Source organism: Colossoma macropomum, unplaced genomic scaffold (assembly GCF_904425465.1).
Source record: "Colossoma macropomum unplaced genomic scaffold, Colossoma_macropomum, whole genome shotgun sequence".
NCBI classification, from domain to species: domain Eukaryota; kingdom Metazoa; phylum Chordata; class Actinopteri; order Characiformes; family Serrasalmidae; genus Colossoma; species Colossoma macropomum.
The window spans coordinates 15,538,675-15,564,898 of NW_023494797.1; the positions used below are offsets into that span (position 1 = coordinate 15,538,675).

General features: G+C 38.9%; 2 protein-coding genes across 2 annotated transcripts; both read left to right on the top strand.

Annotated features, from left to right (window-relative positions):
- Positions 1–1,097: 1,097 nt before the first annotated feature.
- si:dkey-1h4.4 (plant intracellular Ras-group-related LRR protein 4) lies at positions 1,098–5,507 on the top strand. Its single transcript, XM_036584050.1, has 4 exons — positions 1,098–1,336; positions 2,671–3,091; positions 3,954–4,093; positions 4,264–5,507. The coding sequence occupies exons 1-4, from the start codon at positions 1,175–1,177 to the stop codon at positions 4,318–4,320; spliced, it is 780 nt and encodes a 259-aa protein (XP_036439943.1). The 5' UTR covers positions 1,098–1,174; the 3' UTR covers positions 4,321–5,507.
- A 3,490-nt stretch (positions 5,508–8,997) lies between these two features.
- On the top strand, positions 8,998–23,362 carry ca7 (carbonic anhydrase VII). Its single transcript, XM_036584413.1, has 7 exons — positions 8,998–9,133; positions 11,693–11,890; positions 15,243–15,361; positions 16,236–16,331; positions 16,557–16,619; positions 16,738–16,893; positions 20,748–23,362. The coding sequence occupies exons 1-7, from the start codon at positions 9,097–9,099 to the stop codon at positions 20,868–20,870; spliced, it is 792 nt and encodes a 263-aa protein (XP_036440306.1). The 5' UTR covers positions 8,998–9,096; the 3' UTR covers positions 20,871–23,362.
- Positions 23,363–26,224: the final 2,862 nt, after the last annotated feature.

Sequence of the window (26,224 nt, forward strand, 5' to 3'; positions counted from 1 at the left end):
CAAAAACATGGAAGTCCATTCTCAACACTTAAAGCAATCCAGCACCTAATTATTATTTTTTTCATTATTAAGTTATGCCATTATTTGGTGATACTGAGTCATTATTTGACATGCTAAGTCATAGGTTTGAGATACTGTCTCACTATTTTGAGATTCTAAGTTATTATTTTGATTAATCTGAGATGCTTTCTCATGACGTTCTCGCTATTCTGAGATACCTAGCTAATGCTTTTGAGATGTGTGTGTGTGTGTGTGTGTGTGTGTGTGTGTGTGTGTGTGTGTGTGTGTTAGTGTGTCACAGCAGGGCTGCTGGAGTTTTTAAACACCTCAGTGTCACTGCTGGACTGAGAATAGTCCACCAACCAAAAATATTCAGCCAACAGCGTCCTGTGGGCAGCATCCTGTGACCACTGATGAAGGACTAGAGGATGACCAACACAAACTGTGCAGCAGCAGATGAGCTATCGTCTCTGACTTTACATCTAGAAGGTGGACAGACAAGGTAGGAGTGTCGAATAGAGTGGACAGTGAGTGGACACAGAGGTGTTTAAAAACTCCAGCAGCACTGCTGTGTCTGATCCACTCAGACCAGCGTAACACACATTAACACACCACCACCGCATCAGTATTACTGCAGTGCTGAGAATGATCCACCACCCAAATAGTACCTGCTCTGTGAGGGTCCATGGGGGTCCTGACCACTGAAGAACAGGGTAAAAGGGGGCTAACAAAGTATGCAGAGTAACAGATGGACTACAGTCTGTAATTGTAGAACTACAAAGTGCTCCTATATAGTAAGTGGAGCTGATAAAATGGACAATGAGCGTAGAAACAAGAAGGTGGTCATAATGTTATGCCTGATCGGTGCATGTTTACATTTAAAAACACATACGAGGAGCATCTCAAATAATGACTTAGCATCTTAGTATCAGAAAATAATGACTTAGAATATCAAATTAATGGCATTAATAAATAAAATGTCAATAAAAATACGTGGTAATTTTTTTATGTGGCGGAAATGCGCTTCCATATAAACAGTAAGCGTAAACGAAGGAAGAAATCCGTTACGGAAGTTACGCAGACTGTCGCCATGGTGACGCCGCGTCCACACGTTTACGCCGTGTTGTGAGTCCACTATCGTCCATTTACTGAAGTTTTTCCTGACTTTGGCTAAATGAATGTAGATGAAGTCATTGGAGAATGTCGAACAAAGCAGCTCGAGTCGCTGAACATTAGTCACCGCGGTCTGGTGCTGCTGCCAGCTCGAGTTTCCAGACTGATACGTTTGAAAAGACTGTTTGTGAACGACAACCACCTCATTTTACCTCCTGAGGAGGTAAGAAAACGCTGCTGAAGAAAAACCTGAACCACTTTATAATGACGAAGTTGATGTCAGCCTCTTATTCACCGGCTTCTTGTTCGAATTTTCCCATTCCACCTTAAATGGTGCAGCCGTCGTATTCTGGCTCCTCGGGCCAGAATGTAGCTGCTACTCCATTTAAGGTGGAACGGGAACATTGCGCTGCGTCCCAAACCACACACTTCTGTACTTCACACACTACACTAACGAGTGCACTTCTAATTGTATATGCTCTATTTTTACACACTATTTAGTGTGCTAGTATGCGGTTTGGGACGGGGCATTGGCCTCAAATCCGGACATACATGCATATTCATAATAGGAATTATTGCACACATTACAAACAACATCCAAACGTAAAGCCTGTGCGTACGTAGCCCCTTCGTCTCATTTGGATAATTCATGAACTAGTGAGCTGAGCGCTTACCTGTGGCTACGCTGAGCCGACAGGGGAAATGACACAAGAGTAACATCCAATAAGAATAAACTTGAACTTTTAGATGGAATTAAAGTTTTGAAAAATGGCTTTGCGTAACTTTCTTTTGAACTGCAATTTATGTAAATTATATGAAAATCCTACGAAAATATATTGTTCAGAGCATATTTTTAAAACAATTTAAAAACTGGATTCTTTCATTCTTTGGTTTGTTGGTTTGAGCAATAACGCCACACCAGTAGGTGGCGGTAAAGCATCATGATTCACAAAGGTTTCCCAACAGCAACAAAATCCAACACGGTTTAACGATTTTGCGTGTCGACACGAAATTATGTTGAACGTGTTAACAGGGAGATCACAATGTTTTGAACCCCAAAGTACAGAGTGACATCCTCTATAAATAAAAATAATGCGTGGCCACAACTTAGTAAGGCGTGGGAATGAGATCTTAATGCGTGGCCACAACTTAGTAAGGCGTGATCTCGTTCCCATGCCTAACTAAGTCATGGCCACAACTTTTTTTTATTTATACAGGATGTCAAAAAATTTTGTTTATACAGGATGTCACCAGCGGGGCTCTGTACCAAAGGCCTGCTGTAGAGAATTAACGTCTTAACGCATTAACACGACTAATATTTATATATAATAGTGACTTTTATTCAGTGTTTTAGAAACTGCACTGCACTATATCCAATTAAACAGGCCTAATAATGCTCATTTTATAATGAAGCGTATAGTGCGTCAGTATTCTTTAAGCACTGATGATATCCACAGTATGCTCAGAAAAGCGTAATGTGACAATTTATCATAATAACAATAAGATATCATCATGTTGCCCACCCCTGTGATGCATATTTACTAAAAACCTTTCCAGATTCTACAGCTTGAAAGGCTTGAGGAGCTGGTCCTGGATGGAAACCAACTAACTATGCTTCCTTCTGCCATGGGGGCACTGAAGCACCTGACCTACCTGGGAGTGAGCCGCAACCCCTTATCAGTTCTCCCTGAGGCCTTGGGGGAGCTGAGGGAACTCAGAGAGCTTTGGGCTGTGGACTGCAGCCTTGTTTCTATACCTTCGTCCATTGGGAAACTCACTAAGCTCCGTAAACTTGATCTAAATAGCAATTCAGTCTCGACCTTGCCACCACAGCTTGGGAGCCTCAGAAGTCTACAGTGGTTGAACTTGGCTGATAATAGACTACATGACATACCAGAGGATTTTAACCATTTACAGTCCTTAGTCTTCATCAATTTGAATAAGAATGGCTTTGAACATATCCCCAGAGCACTCACAGGTTAGTCATGTCTCCATTGATTGCCTATTGATTTTCAAGATAAAGCTTGTATTTACTGAAAAATGTTGGGGAAAAAATGGTCAGTAGCTACAAAGACCGGCATGAATGAAATTAAAGTTGACTTTTGAATGTCTTAAGGGGGCATTTTGGTGTTTACCAACATTCAGTGTTATTTATCATGGTATGCAATACCATGCATTCCCCAGCCACAATTGTTTGAATAGTTTGTAACTTTTTGTGTTTTTGTCCATTGGTGTTCTCTCACTACAATACAATACCCAGCATGCACTAGTCAAATATATCCCAAGGCTTGTGTGTTGTATTTTTCCTAATCCATGTTGGGCATTGTAGTACAACTATTGTCAATGACCCCTGAGAGCGATAAAGAAATCCTGGCAGCTAGCATAGTCACTTATGTAGAGGCTAATGAATATAAACATGGCAGTCCTAGCAGTAAAGTTAGCTATCTTGCTTCTTTTGGTGTTAGTCAGCTAGCATAAATAAATAAATAAATAAATTTTAACCAGTTTTCATGTATCTGCCTCAAAAGTTCCTCCCACCTATAAAACGTATCACCAGAAGGTGTTTCTCCTAGTCTTTAAACCAGAAAACCGCACTCTAGAGACTACTGTCGCACCACTGTAGAAGGCAAGTAGGCATATTTACAGTAGATGTAGTGATGGATACAATTTTCTTTTCAGCTGGAAAATCTCTTTTAAAATATTTAACAACCTGAGCTGTGAATTTATGTCAAAGTGGACCAGGTTTTGTACCCTTGTTTATGCTATCTTTCCACTTCTGTAATAGGCCAATGCTTGCAGATAGTAAAGTTTAATCAGATTATATTCAATGTGCTTCCCAGAAATGCCAAGTCTTCAAGTTCTGCTTATGAAGTTTAACAGTATTACCTCACTGGAGGATGACTTAATCCTTGGTTTCAGCAGACTTCTAAAACTCGACCTCAGACAGAACCCGTTACAGGACAGACCACATCACTGGAAGGTAAACGCCAGTACTTACATAAAATGCAGTGCATGCAGTGATTTCTGAATATGCATGTGTGGATTTTTTAATATGTGCAATATTGAAGAGATTTTGATTATATAATTCACACCAGTCATTTTCTAGCTTATGTGATGATTATTATCTTTATTTTCTCTTTTTATTTGCAGGGCTTGGATTTCATATTGTTAGGTACCATAGAAAGAACTGCAGAAGATGGTATATGATAAATGTGCAATGCAACTTAATTGCCTGGTTTGACATTCATATGACAGCCCAGAAGAGGAACTTCAGTTAATGAGTTATGATGCACATATAAAACATAAAAAAGAGATTTTATTGTGGTAGGTTATATGAAGTGCTACTCTTCTTTAATGAGTTTTGTGTAAGACTTTATTGAGGGATTGTTTTATTTAGCAGGTTGTCTGAAAAACCTCTTTCAGAGTCTTAAATTTAAAAATTTCTGCCTAATTCAGTCCTTGAGATCTAAGCTGTCATTCAGAATGGCTTGATGAGAAGTGGTTCATTGCAGACAATCTTGCTGACTCAGAATTCTTAATAGTAGTGGTGATAGGATGCGGGATATCTACAGTACAACACAAATATAGCCATTGTAAAAATTATGGCAAAATCGTGGTAAATCTAGAGATAAAAAGTAACTTTTCTTTGGGGACTATTTTGCCTTACATCGCCCTACATGCACCTCTGCACCTTGACTGTAAACTTAAAGAATACATTTTGGGGCCAAGACCTTCGTAGAAGCATTAAATGCTTCTGATGTCTGGTTCCTATCACCCTTGGTAAGAATTTTTAGAGTGGCATATTTTTTATCAAACCACTCTGACTTTGTTTGCATTTCAATGAATTAATTATTCAGATTTTTTCAAAATCTGTGAAAAACAATTTAACATTTTTTTTTTGAACTTTTAAACTTTTGTTTTTGAACCAAACAGAAGTAAGCTTTGTGTTTTGGAGTATGGCATAGTTGAATTTGAGTTTGAAAAGAGGGAAGTAAAACATTATGTTCCCAGATTTCACCTGTCAGTCAAAAACTATAAGACCCAAAGCCACTAGATGGTGCTGTAATTCATGACATTGTCATGTCTGTCTGGAGCAACCAGACAGACATTGTGCCTTCATAATAATGGTGTCAGCAGATTCTGCAGCAAATGATTACACTCTTAAGCAGAAAGACTGTCTGCTGTGAGATATTATGACCATGTGATGCTTGACACCATCAACATTTGTGCAAAGTTGCACAATTTCAGACTGTTTCAGTAGACCACCTATATGAGCCAAGCCCGCACTATGTTCTCCTCCAATCCCATCCTGCAATTTTATCATTCTGCACCCTTCATTTATGTAATTTCCAGGCAAAGCAGCCATTGGAGACAAGCTATTCATTTTTCAGAAGATATTTCTGAAGAAAGAAGATAATCTACTTGAATAAAGAAGGAGAAAGTCAAAGAAAATATGTGAAAAAACAGAAGTTTCCAAAACTTGAGCTCAAAAAACGATTAAAAGCTACAGAGAAGATGGGACTCCTAACAACCACCTGAGAAACCTGGTAGACACTGAAACTGCCCCCATCAGACAAACAGCGTTTAAAGCTTTCAGAGAGGAGAAAATCAAGCTGCTTCAGATCTGAAAACATCCACAGGTGTTTCTGTCCATCCTTCCACTGTGAGAAGACGACTCAGCGCTATGGGTCTGAAAGGATGTGTAGCTGATCAAGAAGAACCTCACTGAGAAAAGGAGACGGACACATCAAACAAAGAAGCTGAACAATGGATTGACCACCCCAGAGTCCAGACCTCAACACCACTGAATGTGTTTGAGGTTGTTTGGATAGTGAGAAGCAGAAAATGTAAAACTAATTTCTAAGACTGATTTATTTGAAGAACTGAGAGTCTCCTGAAAAGAATGGGAGCTGTAATAAAGGTAAAGACACACTGAATACTGGAAACAATAATATTTAGTTGTTGAGGCTTCTGGGTAATTTTTTGTTGTATATACATTTTTTTTTCTGACAATAAATGTATAACTTGTATAACGTGACTGTTTTGACTGTAAATCGAATAAATGAAGGGTGATGTTTACACTGCACTATACAAACTCAGGATTTTTAGGAGAGGAAGGCATCAATAGGAATACATGTAATTTAATGGCATTATTTATGGTATAGAACCGACAACTGGTCTTGTCATTAGTATACAGCACAAAAAAGAATGTATATTTGCAAGTAATTCATGGCATTTTTATGTGTCAGGACTAATTGACAATAAGGACGAAAGGAAGAAGAAAACGTGAAACAAAAAGTGTACATGATAAATGTAAAAAGTAATCCTCCTGTACTGTAATTAGATTAGAGAAGAAAAAAAGAGATCTAAATAATTATCATTTAGAGGCTATTTTAATGAAAAATAATCTTCACTGTCATAAACTCTGCATGAGATTGTGGACAATTTCCTGAACCCCTTGTAAATCCTAGGCCTACACAAGCCTTTTCTATCCTATGTAAACTGTAGGTTCCTGTTTTCCCTTTCACAAAAGATTTACACCTGGGAATTGAATGGTCACAAAGCTGTAACTGCCGGCTCTTTGCACTCTTTTTCAGTTTGTGTATACTAGAGTTACAAGCATGGATAATTTATGACTGGGTTCCTTACCATTTTCTCTAGAATTCAGTGGTCAGGTGGAAAGGATCAGTGACAGTGACTAAGGGTTTCTAATTTTGTACTGATTTAGAGGTCATTGCACAAGAGAGAGCACCTGTATCCAGAGGCAAACTAATGTGTATGTGTGAGTAACATATCGCTGCTGTCGGAACAAAACTCAAAAATCTCCAAAATGGTAACTTTACAGAAGAAAAAACATATTTTACTTTTAATGTACGTCAATGGAACCAGAATGGAACCAGACTTTTTTCCTAAGTCATTTTGGTTTTCGAGGTTTTCTTCCAACAACAACGATATACATTGTGACGTATATATAAAGTTGGAGTTCAGTCACTTTCAAGTGATTTGGGTTAAAACACAGTTTAAAGTCATGTTAAGGATAAAAGCAAATTAGCCAGTGTTCTTAGAGGCCTGTAGACCAATACAGATTGGTGATTGGGATTCATTTCATCAGTTTGTTCCCAGGTTTAGTTAGAAATAATCAAAATGGTCTGGACCCTCTAGGACCACAGCTGGGCTCCACTGAGTTGAAATAACAGTGAATGAGTGGTCAAATGAATTGTCGTTTTGGGGAAGTGACTGTCACCCTTTGTGAAAAAAGATAGAGTGATCCATAAAATCTGAGACCTGTGGGCAAACACTGCGGCCTGATTTACACCCTGAGAAACTCAGGGTCACATAATACAGTATTAACATCAATGTAAGCTGGATGCGGTCTGAACACAGCGTTTCTGTGAGACATTGTGATGTTGTGGACCAGTTATATGAGAATAACATTACAGCAAAGTAACAGTATATTATAGCCAGGCCTGGATGTGTGGAGGCCCATTCTCGCCAGGTAGAGGAGACAAATTTTGATTTCTCTGTTTCTGGCAGCGGTATGTTGGAAATGGAAGTAATGGCTTATTTTCTCAATTTGACTTAATATCTCAAAACATGGACTTAATAACTCAAAATTATGCCTTTTGTCACAAAGCACTGTCGTATTATCTTAAAACACACTTATTCTCTTAAGATTTTCAGACTTTATGGAAATAATGACATTAAATGTCAAGTTTTATAATAGTAAGTCATTATTGTGAGATAGTAAGTCATTATTTTGACTATTTTGAGACAATGAGTAATTATTCTGATATAGTAAGTTAACATTTAGAGAAAAGAAGCCACTGCTGCTACATACTAAGGCAAGACTTTGACAAACTACTGCCGGAAACAGAAGAAAAAAAATATTTTCTAGTTTGTGGGAATTGTATAGTTCTATAGGGATGCAAGGTGGTCCCCTTTCCAAAAAAAGAAGGAAAGAATATGTCTATTATCAATACTTCAATTCCATCTATATTTGAGAGATTTGCATTGTTTGTATGAAATGTACCAGACATCAGAAGTGTGCTGTTGCAAAATCAATGTAAAAACGTTTTCTTAAACCCAGTTTTTTTAAGGCTACACTCTTAAAAAAGATGGTTCAAGGGTTCTTTAGTCAACAAAATGGTTCACGCAAACAACCCTTTACTTGATTTAAGGGTTATTTGTATGGTGAAAGGGTCTTTCAGATTGATGGAGAATGTGCTGTAGATGGTTCTATACAGAGCCTTTTTAAAAAGGGTTCTATATAGCACCAAAAAGGGTTCCACTATTGTTGCAAGAACCCTGTTTTGGTACTATATAGAACCCTTTTTGCTAAGAGTGTACACCATGTTAAAGTCACCTTTTTTGAACATCCATTCACACTTTTTTTTAATTTATAATTTTTTATGCTGCATATTGTCAGATGTTATAAGACTCACATTGAGCTTTATAAAATCTTAATACACCACGAATAAGACGCTCATTTTACTCATATTTGCTATCAAAACGAAGCGTTCTGCAGTCTAGAGCAGTGGTCACCACCCCTCCCACTGGAGATCTTCTTTCCTGGCTAATGAAGGGGGCATCTGAAGGCATTAATTAGACTGATCAGGTGGGGTCTATTAGGGTTGGAGCTGAAGTCTGCAGGAAGGTATGTGTCCAGGAGCAGGGACGGTGACCAACTCTCTAGAGACAAATGGAAGAGCCGGGACGCTGTAGCCCCGCCCTAATCCCAAAGGGAGCCAATAGAGAGGTGTTTCGTAAACAGGAATTAACGTCTAATCCAGCCTCTTCTGCTTCAATCAGCTTTGACGGGGGCGTGGCTACACGGGCTCACCTCCCACTGCTGCCAGTGAACCACACTGCCTTAGAAATTCCTCCACCTGTGCGAGCTGGTCTTCACTTTCAGCCGCTGCAGCGGGATCTGTCCTCTCCGTCCATCTGCACCTTCGTTTTGCCGTCCTGCACCTTTTCAGCACGATGACCGGCCATCAGTGGGGTTACGGGGAGGACGATGGTAAGCAGCCCTGGAGTTTAGCCTCATCCTCGTTCAGGCTCGTGTATCCATCCATGTGACCTGCGCTTACCCCGCAGCTGCTCTGTTAAGAGTCACTGTGAAGGAGTTCAGCCTGAGTGGTCCAGTTCTGCCCATTCATTTGCCAAACCCAGCCCGCTCGATTAGCTCTGAGTACTCATTAATGGGAAACGGCTCCTGGGCTAATGAGAGATTAGAGAGCCCTTACAGGAATAACAGCAGCCTGAAGAGTGTTTGTCTTTGACTTAGTAAGGTATTGAGCCAGGTTGAGGCTGGGAAGGCAGTGGTCAGGCGAGGCTGTCATAGTAGTAGCAAGTAAGCTGCACTGGTGCCAGATTCATTGGAAGTGTTTGGCCAGTATTTCCAAATCCCTGCTCCAGCATGCCTGCTTGAACTTCAGGAAGGACTTTTTAAATTAGCTGTTAAGGTGAGTCAGGTGTGTTGGGGTTTGGGTGGGATAAAATGTGCAGTGCAGGTGCGCTCGAGGACCAGGATTGGAAAAAACTGTTTAATTTAGGGATGCACTGATCCTGATACAGATTCCGATACATAAACTCGGGGCATTGGTCTGTATCAAGTACCAAAATGATGTCAGTAGGGACAAAAGTACCTAAATATAAACTAGATACAAAGGTACAATTTATTTTAGTAAGGGTGTAAGTATTCAGACTGACCAGTCAAATTTGTATTAATTTCAAACAGTGGCATCTTGGTGAGTCGTATCTAAGTAAAGTAGGCAGGGAGGGAGAAGGTGTTATATCATTGGTACCCAATCGTGGTCCTGGAGATCTGCCACCTAGCAGAGTTTAGCTCCAAGTCTAATGTAACACACCTGTCCTAGATAATGAAGGTCGTCAGGGGCATCTGAACATTAGAACCAGGTAAGTTGGATCTGAAGTGTCCAGGATTGTAGATCTCCGTTACTGGGCACCCCTGCCTTATGGTATTATGCAGGCATCTAGTGACTGGGCTTTTAAGTTCTGTTTGAGAGCTATCTATGTAGTTTAGATTTTGAGCTTTAAAATGCAAAGACAATTTTAAGAGACAAAATATCAAAAAATGAATTTGAAATCATATTGAGTCTGCAAATATGTGCATCCCTAGCATGCGTGCATGTAAGCTGTGAGCATGCCACATGCATTAACACGTTAACACAAGCCACATGTTCAGAAACTCTGTTTCAAAATTGTGCTGAATCAAAATATTATATCCAGTGAAGTTAGTGTTAATTTTTATTGCACCATTTTTTATGTCATTGTTCTAAAAGGTTGGTAAAATTTACATTTAAGTTTAAGATAAACCTTAAAATTAGATCAAATGTGGATCAGTCACATCTGACCCATAAACAGTCCACTTAATAAGGTTATCAGTACCATTACCGAACCATTATATCAGTGCATTGTTGGTTTAATTCATTGCAGAAAGCAAGCATGTACTTCAGTATTACATTAAATGGTTAAAAGCATTAAAGCAACACTATGTAGAATTTGGGGATTTAGAGACCTCTCTGGTTGAAATATGTATTGCATGAACATTTTGTAACATCGGTTGTTCTTCAGACCCCCACAAGCGGATGAGTGAGACTTTTGTGAGTGTGTCGAAAGAATATTCGAGGAGAACCCAGTCAAAACTTGGTGAAGGATGTGTATTCTGAGGATACGAGTGAATTATCTACTTTTGTCATATTTTAATCAGTATAGCATTGAATTTTGCATTTGAGACCTAAACATTGAGTAAGACCTTTTTTTAATCTGTGTGTGTGATGTTAAGGCATAAAGACCTGGTTCGAAAAACTCCCACCAAATCCGGGTCGGTACCTCTGACTTGTAATGATTATTTCAGGCTTACAGGGTGACTTGCAGTGACACATGCACACCATATTTTAGTGCGTTTTTTTTCTCTGTACTCAGTAATGCTACAGTGTTGCTTTAACTGACAGTATAGTGGGGAATATACCACTTATATTCTGCCCTGCCACTGTACCTGTCACAATTACATGATCACCTAATCACATTATTTGAGCTGATTTCAAATAGTTTCCATAGTTAGCTTTTACCGACAGATGTTTACACCACAACAATGTGAATTGAGTGTGTTCATCAGTGGGGTTGAGGCAAATACATGCAAATAAAGGAAGCAGAAAACACATTTACTGAGATTGATTATGGGTCTTATGAAAATAATAAAATTTCCAACTTCTGACTGGTGCTATAACACCTTTAGAGCACTGTTTGTTTATTTGACGTCTGTTAACACCTTTAGAGGGCAGCAGTGAGTATTGTTTATTTGAGCTCGAGCTGTTTGTCATCAGTTGGGAGCTACTAAGATTTGACAGCTAGGAAGCGAGACAGCTGATCAGACAATTTGGCTGCTTTATGTATGTACTATAATAGCTACAATGAACAAATAAGACATTATTAATTGCAATTATTTGTATGGCAATTAATTGTCCGGTACAATTTCATGATGTACCTGCCTGCCGCTGTGGCAACTGACACAGTTTGCCAAAAAAAAAAAAACATTCCTCAAATGTCTTTGCAGGTCCGTCTGCGTGGCACAAAGACTATCCCATCGCTGAGGGCCCCCGCCAGTCCCCCATTAACATCGTTCCTGAAGAGGCGGTTTACGACAGCAACCTGCCGGCCATCACACTCAACTATGACAACTGCACCTCCATCAACATATCCAACAACGGCCATTCTGTGGTGGTGGAGTTTGACGATGCAGATGACAGATCAGGTTGGTGTTGGACAGCGGGATGAAGTCTTGTGTTCTCTTTAGGAAACATCACAGCATGTAATAGTAGGTTGAGCAGAGCCAGAGGATTCCCCCTGCTCTGAGGGCAGGAAAGCTGGTTATTTTTAGCCCTGAGCTAAGACGAGATGGTTTTAATAGCCGTGAAGATCACATCTCGTAGCTCACCACAGACACTGGCTCTCAGGAACTCCAGGGAAATTACTGGTTGAATGAATGACAATTGGTGTTCACTTTGTGACTGTTTTTACAGTAGGCCTGGAACTCCTTTTCATATAAGCAAACACAGGAAAGAATGGTTACAGTAGTTTGGTTTACTTTTACTATAGGCAAACGCAGTTCTGTTGCTTTAGAGGGAGCTTCTCTGAGGTTTTCAAGTCAGTGTTTTTTTTATTTTAGCTTCTACATTACGATTACATAGTGAGGAGAGTAATTCTTACGCTATGCACTGTGTGCTAGATTGTGTAAGGTACAATTTCCTTAGTTAAGTAGACACTCGAAAAATTAATTAATTGAAAAGTTAACCATCACTACATCTACATTTAACATGCTTTCTCGCGTCCTATTGCAGTACACTGCAAAAGAATATCTTGGCAAGTGAAATCTTCCTAAATGTAGCTAATAAATCTAATATATTTAACTATGAGATTACTTAAAGAATATTAAGATTTTGTTTTTATACATTTGTACATATTTTGTAATTTTATCTGAGAGGTTGCCAGATTTGTTAGTTTTTAAGCATTTCTTTATTTTAGAATCTGTATTTAGAATCAGTATTTTAGTTAACGCAGTCAGCACACTATACATAGCATATAAAGTATTAAAGGAGAAAAAAATGACAGCATTAGCTCACTCAGGCTAAACATTATTTCTTGAAACAAGCAAAATTATCTACCAATAGACTAAGACACTTTCCCAAGATTAAATGTCAAAAAGTAAAATCCACCTAGAAATGGGCTGAATAATCTCATATTCTTATAACAATCCTAAAATGAGAAATATTAGATATGTAATGACGATTAAAAATGTTCTGACTTGACAAAATATTTTTGCAGTGTAGCTTCTAGAGTGAGATTTTGAGGTTTAAAGACTAGGAAAACCCCCTTCTGATGTATCTTCTAAGGTGGGAGGAGCGAGCATTTGAAAAACTTCATTTATTTTTCTGGGTGGAGAGAATGGGTTACTCAAATGACTCGTCAGATGAGGACAACAAGCTAACAGCTGAAGTTAACAAGATAGCTAATGACCTTGGTTTGGCTACATTTCTCAGGCTGAAAAAGTAAGAACTTGTCTCTGGCATTGATTATTGTGCTCAGTAAATCTGAATGTATTCATAATACCTTATTCTTTCGGATGTTTTTGAGGTAGGAGTTGTACTTTAGTTAACTTGGTTGTATTTATTAGCCTATAGGGCAGTGGCTAGGCTACCAGTCTGCATTGGTTGACACCACAGGGATTCCCAATGTATTCTGTTCATATTTACATGATGCATTCTGGGTATTGTAGTGAAAAAAAGTGTGAAACTGATAAAATGAGACTGGGAGACATAATGCTGAGCTACAGAATTTTATTTAACATAACCAAAACATGTAAAACTCTAGTTTCAGGCTGAATGCCCCTGTAAACTGTCTTAGTATTTAACTATGTCCTGGGCCCTTTGATGTATTGTGTTCTCATTCATGTTGGTCGTCTTGGAAGAAACCACTGCGCACCAAATAACACGGTTTATAGCTGTTCTCTCTGACTTAGGCAGTCATTTGGATTCAGTGCATGCTCCATGAGTGGACTAAATGATCCCTGTAGCTGAAAGGCAAGAACACTGTTAAAGCTTTTCTCTTGCCAACAGATTTTCATTCTGATTAAGGGCCAGTCAAGTGTCCAGCCCTGTTGTTGTACTAGTTGCTGATACAAGATTTGAATGCAGGTCTGGTTTGAAGAAGTGAGTTAGTCTAAAACAGTAGATGTCTTATAGAATTACCACAATGCCACCTCCACATCGTGATTTTGGCTGACACAGTGTAATTTCACTTCTGCCTGTGTCTGACCACATGTCTCTAGTGTAATTATTGCACTGTTTTTTGCATGTGTCAGTATTTCAAGCAAAGTTATAATTCTGGCTATGTAACAAACAGCAATAAGGGGAGAACTCTCTCTCTCTCTCTCTCTCTCTCTCTCTCTCTCTCTCTCTCTCTCTCTCTCTCTCTCTCTCTCTCTCTCTCTCTCTCTCTCTCTCTCTGCTCCTGTTCTCCTGTTAGTGGAGACAAAGCTTGGCTCCAGTGGTATTAGACATAATTTATTACTTGCTGCTTGACTGGTCTGGGTGTCAGTGGCTGGGATGACAAATTGTCGCATGCTGCCTTCGGGTGTCTTATCATTGTGCATGCAAAAACTACTACTTAGATGAAGAGTTGGTCTGGGGCACATTGTTCTGCTCATCAAAGCTGCACAATATGCACAAACTACTACTATTGTGATCATATTCCTAGGTATGGTCATTGCGATATATTAAAAATACAATGTAAATCAATACTGTGACCTATTAGAGACTGGACTGCAAAGAGGCAAAGGGTTTTTTTTTAAACCCAAAGCTCACCCTGTGTGAGCTAAGGGGGCTATTCAACAGACTAGTGCATCTGCAATACTTTATCAGCCACAGTTGCAAGATAAATAAAATGATTTGCTCTTATATAGGCCAAACTGGCAATTTATTGCCTGTTTAAATAACATGAAATCAAATAAAGTGGTACATCGAAAGCAAGAGAGAACTGGCTGTTGAGTACAATGAGTCATGCATAATTATGCAACAAACCTGGTGACAGGTGTAGCAGCAGCATTGAAATACAATGTACTTACCTTCATGTTATTGAGATCATACAGTTGTGACAGACCACTTAAAATCAAAATGATATTGAATGATTGCTGATTCCTTGTTTGGAGCAAAAACTGGTTTCAATCTTGGCCGATTCCGCTTGTGCACCCCTAAATAACCTGAATACTTTCATATAAACACTGAGAAAAACTCACCTGGGTCTGCGCTTAGTCAGGATACTCACCACACACAGTAAAAGTAAAATACATTTTCTGCAATACAGCTATAGCTATCACAGTAACAATTAACAAGCAATATATTATGCAGCCCTGAAGCACAAAGACTCTCTTGTGGACACATGGAGCTGTACCGGGTATCAGCGTCTTGGAGAGGGAACAGGGTGATTGTAACTGAAATGACACCAGCTTACCTTTCAGGTTAACAGTACGTTGTAGATAAGATGTGAAGGAGCGCTATAGTCTCAGCCACTGAGCTCAGTGAATCCAATCCTCTCTTCTCCCGTGACAGTGATGCAGGGAGGCCCCTTGGACAGCGCATATCGACTCAAACAGTTCCATTTCCACTGGGGAGGGAAGGGCTGCCATGGCTCTGAACACACTGTCAGTGGGAAAACCTACACATCTGAGGTGAGAGAAGTGCATAATAACTGCAGTTTGGATGGCTTTATGGCCATAATGGTGATCTGTTACACATCATCATTTTTTTAAATTATTTTATTTCTAATTTTTAATTTTGATTACATAAAAAATTCACCCATTTAAGTGCATAGTGGTCATGTGGTCAATATTTATTAGGCATTTTTCTGTAACCATTACTACTACTACTACTACGAATAATAGTTGTTGTTGTTGGTATAAATACATATATGTATTTTTGATAAATATTTTGGTCAACAATTAAATCCCAGAAATGCACATTTTAAAAACAGAATTACATGAGACTCTTATTGTGATAGCATAGGTGTTCCTGCTGAATACAAGTCAGTGGTGATAGTGGTTAAACCTGCAATCTCAGTGGGTTTGTTTGATAATTCAGTTAATTTCTTAGTTCTGACACGCTGTATCTACTTCTTTGTCCTGATTGAATCCACAAAGGCTGATTTAGCTATCTAAGAATAATAGCTTAATTAGTTATGCCTAAATAAGTCATGCCTGCTCAGTGCAGCATTTATGCTGTCAGGTTTTTATTTGAATGTTTCTTTTGCACACAGCACTCTGTCTTTGCTTTTAACAATATAAGCATCAGCTGCAGCTGACTTCATGTAGCTTAGGTAAACAGGCTCAGTGTCTGGTGCAGAAAAAAAAAAGTAAATATATGAAGCTGACTAGTAGTTTTAGACCCCTGATCTAAATATTGAGATGCTGTATACCATGAAATGTTTCAAGATATCGTGATTATTATTTCGCCAAGTTGCCCACCCTTTTTAAGAGTAGAACTTGGCCACTTTTTAAGAGCAGAACTATGGCCACTGTTTTAAACCATCTTCCTCTGTTTCTCCAGCTACATCTGGTTCATTGGAATTCTGCCCGATATAGTTCATTTGGAGAAGCCGTGGCTGCCCCTGATGGTTTGGCTGTGCTTGGCATCTTTCTGGAGGTTAGAGCCCATCACTTCCCTTTCATCACCTTAATAATGAACATAATAATGTTTGCTCTCCTTCGATATGGAGGTGAAGATCTGATTTATTGCTTGCCTCTTTATATTTTTGTAAATAACTTTTTTTAATAAGTGAGTTAATCACATACTTTTTATTCATTCACACTTTTTATTCATTCATTCAATGAATTGGTGATAATTATATTGTGTTGTGGTCATTTACAGATAGGAGATGAACACAGAGGTCTGCATAAGATAACAGATGCCTTGTACATGGTTAAATTCAAGGTATACTTTTTGATTTCTCTTTATTTTTAGTATGAAGCTTTATAAAACTCAAGCAGAAGATTGGTGTAATTAGTGTGGCTGTATAGAATCAGACCTTGACATTGTCTTTTATTTCAAGGGAACCGTTGCTGATTTCAGAGATTTTAACCCTAAATGCCTGCTGCCTCGTAATTTGAACTACTGGACCTATCCTGGCTCACTGACCACTCCTCCGCTGTATGAAAGTGTCACATGGATTGTTCTGGCTGAACCTATTGTAGTCTCAGAGAAACAGGTGGGTTGAGTCTACACACCTGCAGATGTTGTATGTTAAAAAATGTCACGTTAAAAGCTACATTTTGCCGTAGTTAACAGGCATTAATGGGTTAATCTGTTGAAAAGAATCTTTGTAGTACTGTAACAGACACCGCAGTGGAAGTCATATGCTCTTCCTTGTGTATATAAACTTTCTTCTTTGTTGTTTCTTGTCATCATGCGTTTGCATTTGACACGCAGCCTCTCTCAGAGGAGTCACGTTTCACATTCACTATGACTATTAAAGGTCTTCACCTCTGTCCTTGTAATATTCCATTCTGGTTGTGTGGATGGTGCCCATCAACCAGTCAGAATTTTCCTTCTCCATAGTATCTGTACAGCTAAGTGAGCTCTCCCATTGGTTAGGACTTCAAGAGATGGGCTAAAGGTGCAATGCATCAGATTAACCACTTAGCTTAATTAGGAATTGACAGTGGAATCAACCAGTCACATTTTAATTTACTGTGAGGGGGAAAAGGACATCAGTCTTGGCCTCCTGGAAGTCCTAATACATCACTGAAATGCATCGGTCAAGCTACCACTGTCAAACAGATGTTGGAAAAGGAAAACAGCAGCACTAGCTGTATGTCAGGGCTCTTTAATGAAAGAGATACTGCTACATACAAAGTAAACTATGTTGATGTGGTTTTTTTATTTATTTATTTATTTATTTTTAAAGCTTCAATTGTCTGTGTGTGATCTGAAACGGGCAAAAATATTCATGTGATTGCTGTTAGCTTAGTGCTAACATACTCCAGAATCCCATAGGGGCGTTAGCAGAAATTGGTATTTGTGTTGTTTTTGACTGTTTTGACATCTATGCCCTGAACTGAAGGACACTGACAAGTGGTCGTTCTGTTATTGATTGAGATTTGTTTTTTTAATTATTTATTTTAAGGACTGTACATCACTAAATCCAATTAAACGTGCATCCAGTTGAGCTGGGCCAGTTATTCTCCTGGATTCCCAGTATTGTCCGGATTCAAGCGTGTGATCTCCCAGCAGTAGAACGAAATCGAGACAGCTGTGCTTATTGGGAGCCAACTTGCAGCTGTTGAGACTCACAGTATACTCACAAAAACATTTTGTGATGAATAGATTGTGATAACAATATCTTAGTCATATCGTCCAATTCTGGTGTCTGACATGTGACATGGTGCATAGAAGAAAAAAAAAGCAAGGAGAGTTATGTAAACACTCACACTTCATTCAGAAAAAAACGAATGTTTTTCCCAGTGTGAGATGCAACACTGAAAACACTGCCCTCACCCCAGGTCTATATTTAGTCATGTAACTGGCAGAAGAGTGGAAAATAACAAATTTTGTAGGCCTCTGTCCCAGATCTGTTTGGTGCATGGTCCCATTGTCAGGGCCCCGCCTTCCAGGACACAGTTTGACGCAAATGTCAAGGTTGAGTTCCAGTCCTGTCTCCGGGACTGTCTTTTGTTGATGTTTTGCTAGTTAATGGAAATTTCCAGTGTCTTGTGCTGAGTAGGAGAATAAATAATGGGTGCAGATTCACACGTTAGACTCTTAGTAAGATGTTCCTGCTGTTGATGGGTCACTGCTATTGTTTGACCATAAATTAGAGAGCCTCTTGAGAGTTAGATGCACAGCTTTGGCTTTGACTTCCCCTGGCTTTAAAACATAAAGCATAAAACAAATCTTGCAAAGCATATAAAACCACATAGGGTCTTGTGGACAAACAAAACAATATATACAAGCATTCCAACACTAAGAATTCATCATTTCTACTATGTTTGAGACAAAAAACCTGTTATAAATTTTTTGTTGGTATCTGGCATAACTGATGTAAGAGTAGTCCCAGTGCGAATATTTGAGCTGTCTTTTGGTTCCCCCCCTAATTTACTGCCAATAGTCAATTTTCCCATGAGCCTTCTCTTCTGTTTACAGCATGTAAGATACTTTCAGGGCTCTTATGGTAGCTCCACAGTGTCTTGGCTGACCTCAAAATTACAGTTTTGTAAATGAGATATGAGAGGTGATTTTTGCCACCGCTAGCATTTATGCTTTATCTTCAGCTGAGTTTTTATCTTTTATATATCTTTTAGAATATTTTTTTTTCTTGCCCGACAGAAAAATCTTAAAGTTTATCTGTACTTCTTTCTTAGTGTATATAATATTGTGCAAAAGTCATTGTAAACGTTTCTTTGACTTAATTTCCAGTCAAAACGGCCGTTAAATACATATTCATTTTCCAGCATCAGGAAAAATGCAGAAAACATATTTAGCATAAAATTACACCGAAGCCTCAACACCTAAATATATCAAATTTCAGTGGGTGGTGTGTCCATATGATGCTTTTTATTTATGAAAAATTATTAACTTGTACGTGATGGCTGTTTGACTGTAAGTTAAATAAATGAGGGGTGGTCTCTGACGTAGCTGTGTTAACCTTAGCTTTTTTATGTGATGAATTCATTAGTGTGGACGGCCAGCTGTGGTAAATACTTTAACCTCTGCTCAGGCCACTTCATGCAGTTTGTAAGGAACATGAGGCTATTCATATGTCTACATATGTAGATTTGGCAGTTTTTGGGAGTGGCTTAAGAAGTTCTTTTTAAAAACAGTCGATCATTTGGAATATAAAATGGTAAAAATATTGCGATTGCTATCATATTAAAAACTTGTATTTTTTGGGGGGAGAGAGGATTTTTTGTTTTATTTTTTTAAAATACATCACTTGAAAGTACCAGTTGTCCAGTACTTTGAGTAAATATTTAAAAAAAAATACATGGAATACAATATTGTAAAAGTAACATACAGAAAGTTAAGGATTGTTTTTTCTTCTCCAGTAAAGTTTGCAAGTCTGCTTTCCAGTTTTGTTAGACCCTTGCATTGGCTTGCAGTTTGAGAAGAACTGGACTGTGTTCCTCTACCTCTGTTGATGTGTCCCATTTCTGTTACACATGCTTGCAGTATAGACTCCATGGGTGCAGCGTGGGTGTAGCATAATTCCCTGTCCCCTGGGCCCTGTGTGTCCAGACTGCTTCCCAAATCCTTTAACCTACACAGATTAACATGATTGATGTGCATTGACTTTGCTCTCATACTTTTGAAAACCTTTAGAGATACCCAGCAAGCAGTAAAGACCTGTGTTATGTAAGAGTATTAGGAGTGGTATGTTACTGTGCTTGTCTCCTATGGCCAGCTGCTGCAGCATGGCATGCGTCGTCTTACCATTTAGCTAAACAAGGCAACTAAAGTGCTTTTTTCCATTGGCAAACTGACTTTAGACCAGACATAATCATATATATCGCTGTTGGAAGAAAACCTTGTATCTCCAAAATGGTATCTTTGCAGGAGAAAGAAAAAACCTACTTTATTTTTAATGCAAGTCAATGGAACCAGACTTTTTTACAAGTCATTTTGGGTCATTTTCTTTTAGTCCATTCATCATGAAATTTACATACAAAAATATATGTGTGTGTGTGTGTGTGTGTGTGTGTGTGTGTGTATGTGTATATATATATATATTATATTATATATTATATATATATATTATAATATATATAAATATATATATATCTCACACATTTTTAATGAAGACTTTTTAAAGGTTGGCTTATTGATGCTCAGTTAAGCCCATTTTTGTTATTTGGGCTTTTTTAAAAGACTGGACTTCTCGTTTAAAGTAATCTTAATTACTAATACAGTCAATACTGGCAGCACTTATTATACATTAGTATCGGTTCACCTGCATCACCTTAGAGTGTGATACTACCTAATGCTTCCAGAAGAGGGCAGTTTTTTTGGAGGGGTCCTTGCCTTCTGACACTTTCTTCTTCTCTGGGTTTTTCCTCCTGACTGTAGATGGGAAAGTTCAGGATGCTTCTCTTTAGTGGAGAGGAAGAAGATGATCGGAAACGGATGGAGAACAACTTCCGGCCGCCGCAGCCGCTGAAGGGCAGGACGGTCCATGCCTCCTTTAAGTAGCATCTCCGTCATCAATACTGAGTCAGTCCACTCTTCAGAAATTGGTCTAGAATCAGCTTTCAGCGAATGGGACTTCTACAGTGGTTTACTTTAACAAAACTGAGGCACATTACAAAACTCAGTCATAAGAACAACCAAACATCACCAAGCACTGTGACGATATTTATGAAAAAGTACAAACGGACACTGGCAGCGCTATGATGAGGACCAGCAGGCCTTGGCATGCCCTCGTTTATCATTGGGCCACCTGAAATGATGTTGAAATTGACCCTAAGTGGTAAAATCTTAGGAATAAATGTCCCCAAAAAAGAGAACTGAAAATGCGCTCACTAAATGTGTCAAATTCAGAGTTGCATTTTTTACGTTGACCAATCAACATCCCAGTTTAACCAGTTACCGTAACTGTGGGTCATTTGTTAAGCGTCACTCCTTTCTGAGCCACCAGCACATCCAGCTAGAGTTTTCTAGGCTGAATCTGGACACAGCTCATCACGCTGGTACAAGAAGTCTGAAAGGCACAAAGGTAGCAGAGTATGGATAAATATAGTAACTACAAATAGTTATCTTCATTGCTATTAATCAATCAGCTTATTAACATTAAAGGCATATGTACCAGAATCAACAGCATACTAACATTTATATTGGTCAATATTGCTCCTGTGTGCTAAAAGTTTAGTAGAAGCCTCAGTTTGTATGGTTTTTGGACCCCTATATCTCACTGTCTGCTAGAGATTTGACCTTTTGCCCATCCAAACAGCATGAATACCATCCTAAAGCATATCTTGTCATTGAACTGATTAACATACCTGCAGTTTTTACGCTCATATCTGAAATTATGGTGCGAAACGGGATCTGGCATTTCGGTTCTCCATTGTATCAGATGTAGATGATTCATAAGAGGGTAGGGACTGGAATGTTTGCAGTATGCTTTGTTTGGGTGACTAATATCTCCACGATCATCCCACACAGTCATTTGCTAAAGGGTGCTGAGTAATGACCCCAAAGCTTTGTGTGACTTGGTTTTGACACTGAGCCCCTCTAATCCATCATGATCAGGCTTTTGTTGAGGATCCACCCTTAGGTGCTTCAAACCTGACACTGCGGTTGGATTAACCAGCGACCGACTTGTTTCAAGAACTATAGGAACAGTTGGAGCCCAGCATTTCGGGCTTGGACCCAAGATTTGCATTGAGCTCAGAAAGGTCAACCTCTGCCCCCCACAGAGGGCCTTCAGTTGAACTCACCCTGGTGTTATTCACACTACTCCTTCTTAGGCACTTGATTCTTTTGAAAGACAGACCAGTTAATTAAAGGGGCACTGTTTTTAAGGGGCACCGGTTTTAAACAGAAGCATGTATGAAATACACTGGAATGCCTCCACCCTACAGACATGTTAACTGAATTAGTGTGAGTTATTTATTCGGAGCTGTATGCTGGAGCTGTTGTTCACTGTAGCACATCAGTGCTTTCGCTGTTATAGGTGAGTTGTGTATGAAAGTCATGATGGTTGAACTTGTCCAGATGCACTAGACTGAAAGTGAAATGGTCCTCCTTACAGGCATAACTTCTGTTTAATTTTCAGGCTTTAGTAGAAGCAAGTTATGGCAGCTTTGTGTAATGTTGGTCCTTATTTATTTCTGAGCTTCTGGACTAAATTCAAATAATACAGCCTGCAGGCCACTAGGTGGCAGTGTGCATTTTGTCATATATACAGTACTGTGCAGAGATCAAAGACCACCTTTTGGGTAACCAATTTCCAGTCAAAATGGCCATTAAGGACATAATAAATGAAGTTAGCAAAAACATGTATAACTAAGTGGAATATCACATTTTTCAGTATTTAGTGTGTCCACTGTAAAAGGTTGCACAGATTTCTCCACATGTCCAAAGTTCAGTCTTACAGGTAGGTTTTGCATTTTCTGATTCTTATGATGCAAGTAATCCCAAACACACTCAGTGATGCTGAGGTCTGGACTCTGGGGTGGTCAGTCCATTGTTCTGAGAACATCAGCTTCTTTGTCTGATTTTGCCTTTTTTATTCCCTTTTCTCGGTGAGGGTTTCTTGACAGCACATTCACATCCACAGCACTGAGTTGTCCTTGTAGTGGACGTATGGATGGATTTATAAACTCTAGTTTTGGAAAGTCTTGTTTTTTTCCCCACTTATTTTCTTTTGACTTTCTCCTTCTTTATGCAAGCACGTTATCTTCTATCTAATGTCTTCAGAAATGTAACGATCATTTTGATGGGTAGTTAAATATGCACGTGTGTGTGTGTGTGTGTGTGTGTGTGTGTGTGTGTGTGTGTGTATACAATATCATTATTTCATTTTTGGCAGATGTACATGCAGTGCAGTGCAAAACACTTGAGTGCACAAGAAAAGGGAACTTTGGCAGTAAGTGTGGTTGTGTGGTGGCTTTTTTTTCAATGAAAACCTTGCATATCATTAGAATAATGATATGTAAATACATGTAAATACAGTAAAATGTGGCAATGTTTTATTTTGTTTTAAGTTATTATTGTTTGTTAGAACACAGGTTTGGTTCCTGACTTCTCGCTGCTCTCCAGTCACTGTGTGGATTTGTTCAATTCCTTCAGCAGCACCTGATTAAATTTAATGAAGGATTAATAGCTTTGGAAATGGTTAAGGTAGCACACCTGCGCGCGCACAATCAGTTTATTGTATCTATTCTAATCTTTATTATTATTTTTTTTTTTTAGCAAATGAATGTGTGCTGACTTTTGCACAGTACTGTATATTTTTGCTCATTACAGATGGATTTTCAGCTCAGACCAATTGTAAAGGGCAGGCTAATAATAATAATAATAATAATATGATAATGCTCTTTTGAAATAATGAATTACTGCATGGAATTTAATTTATTGTAGTTATTATTATTCAACCTTTTAAGAAGAATTTTCCCATGAAAAATGTTAATTCTAATAAAATTACATTAATTACATTTTGTGCATTGCAAATTCTTTTCTTCCAGGAGACACATTTCTGTTGTTATTTATTAATGTTGTGGTCATCTAAGATGGGCGTCTGAAGCTTCACTCTGGATCACCTTGCACCCAGTTTCCTAAAAGCTTTGGACTGTTGTCGGCTGTCTAAGGATGCTCTTTGTGTTTCTTTGGACAGTGTAAGACTAAATGCGGATATGATGTGGCCTTTGCTGCCACCTTGTGGCAAAAAGTGAATTCGCAACATAAGAGCATCTATGGATTTTAGTAATATTCATGAGCACATTTAGGCTAGGGGAATTGTATGTTTTAGAACAAAATGTAAGTAATGATTTAAAATAATTTAAGAGCCCATTTCCTCCATCTTTCTCCTGAAAGCCACTTTTGTCATTTATGTGGGTTTATGTGCCAAAACCTAATTCATTTGTTCATTCATTGTTAAATTATCATTTTCAGCCTGTATCCCTTAGAATTAAGCGTTGTGTCTCATTCAAAAAGCAGTCCTGACTGAAACACTTGGTATATCTAATTCTGAGTGGAAGTTAATAGAACAACCGCTTTCCAACTCGTTTAGGGGCTTTTCTTTTGGTCTACTCATCACAAAATTTTAACATGTTGTAAAGGGCCTTTTCATATTCTGTTTAAAAAAAAAGATGACAAATCAGCTCCACTTACTATATAGGAGCACTTTGTAGTTCTACAGTTACAGACTGTAGTCCATCTGTTTCTCTGCATACTTTGTTAGCCCCCTTTTACCCTGTTCTTCAGTGGTCAGGACCTCCATGGACCCTCACAGAGCAGGTACTGTTTGGGTGGTGGATCATTCTCAGCACTGCAGTAACACTGACGTGGTGATGGTGTGTTAGTGTGTGTTGTGCTGGTATGAGTGGATTAGACACAGCAGTGCTGCTGGAGTTTTTAAACAGCTCAGTGTCACTGCTGGACTGAGAATGATCCACCAACCAAAAATATCCAGCCAACAGGTTCCTGTGGGCAGCGTCCTGTGACCACTGATGAAGGACTAGGGGATGACCAACACAAACCGTACAGCAGCAGATGAGCTATCGTCTCCGACTTTACATCTACAAGGTGGACTGACAAGGTAGGAGTGTCTAAGAGAGTGGACAGTGTTTAAAAACTCCAGCAGCACTGCTGTGTCTGATCCACTCATACCAGCACAACACACACTAACACACCACCACCACGTCAGTGTTACTGCAGTGGATCATTCTCAGCACTGCAGTGTTACTGATCCACCACCCAAATAGTACCTGCTCTGTGAGGGTCCATGGGGGTCCTGACCACTGAAGAACAGGGTAAAAGGGGGCTAACAAAGTATGCAGAGAAACAGATGGACTACAGTCTGTAACTCTAGAACTACAAAGTGCACCTATATAGTAAGTGGAGCTGATAAAATGGACAATGAGTGTAGAAACAAGGAGTTAACGTTATGCCTGATTGGTGTAAGTGTGATTATTTAGCCCTATTGGAGTTTTTTTTTTTCATATTTGATTGCGTGCACTGATGAGTGAAACTTTAAAGTTTACATGCTGTATCAAAATATTTCACCTTAAAAAAACACAAGCAAAATTTAGGTTTCCATGACTGTTGGCCCTTTGCTGTATTCACGTCTCGCTATTATGTGAAATATCTTACCTGAAACATTAAGGTAAGTACTGAAGATGCATTGTGACACTACATCGTAATGCAAAAATATGATTATGTGTGATAAGATCTCAATCACCTTAACCTACACCAGCCTGTTCAACTTATCCTGCATGTATAGTTTTCTGCATTACACCTCCCAGGTCTAGTCTCATTAGTGCATTGCACAGTAAAATGGATTATAAATCCAACACCAAAAATAATCAGCGCAGTATTTCATTAAGGGAATAAATCTTAATTAAGTCATATGTTGTTGATCTTGTTTTCTATGTTAATTGGTTATTTAGCTGCCTAACTATGCCCACTCTGGGATCAGCACAATGTCGCCAGCGAAGAAGTACCACTTGTGGCAGGGGAGAGGGTGTTAAGTGCCTTACCCAAGGGCACAACCCAGAGTACACAGTCAGTCCTGGGATTTGAGCCTGTAACCTTCCAGTTGCACTTATACTGCATGGTAAATAGTAGGTGTTTCCAATAAAATGGCCAATGTATGTAAGTACATGGGAAGTAAACACAATATTTTGTGTAATAGTGCAGAAGAGCTCTGAAACAAAGCTGGGGGAAACATTGTGGCTGTATAGATATCAGAACTCATAGCGTTTAGTTTACTTAATTTGGTATTCAAATAAGGCATAGATTAAGCAGTTGGATGGCATGGAAAATTCCAGAGCGGCATTAGCGGAAATTACCCTTATGTTCACAATGGGAAAGGCTTCTTTTACAGC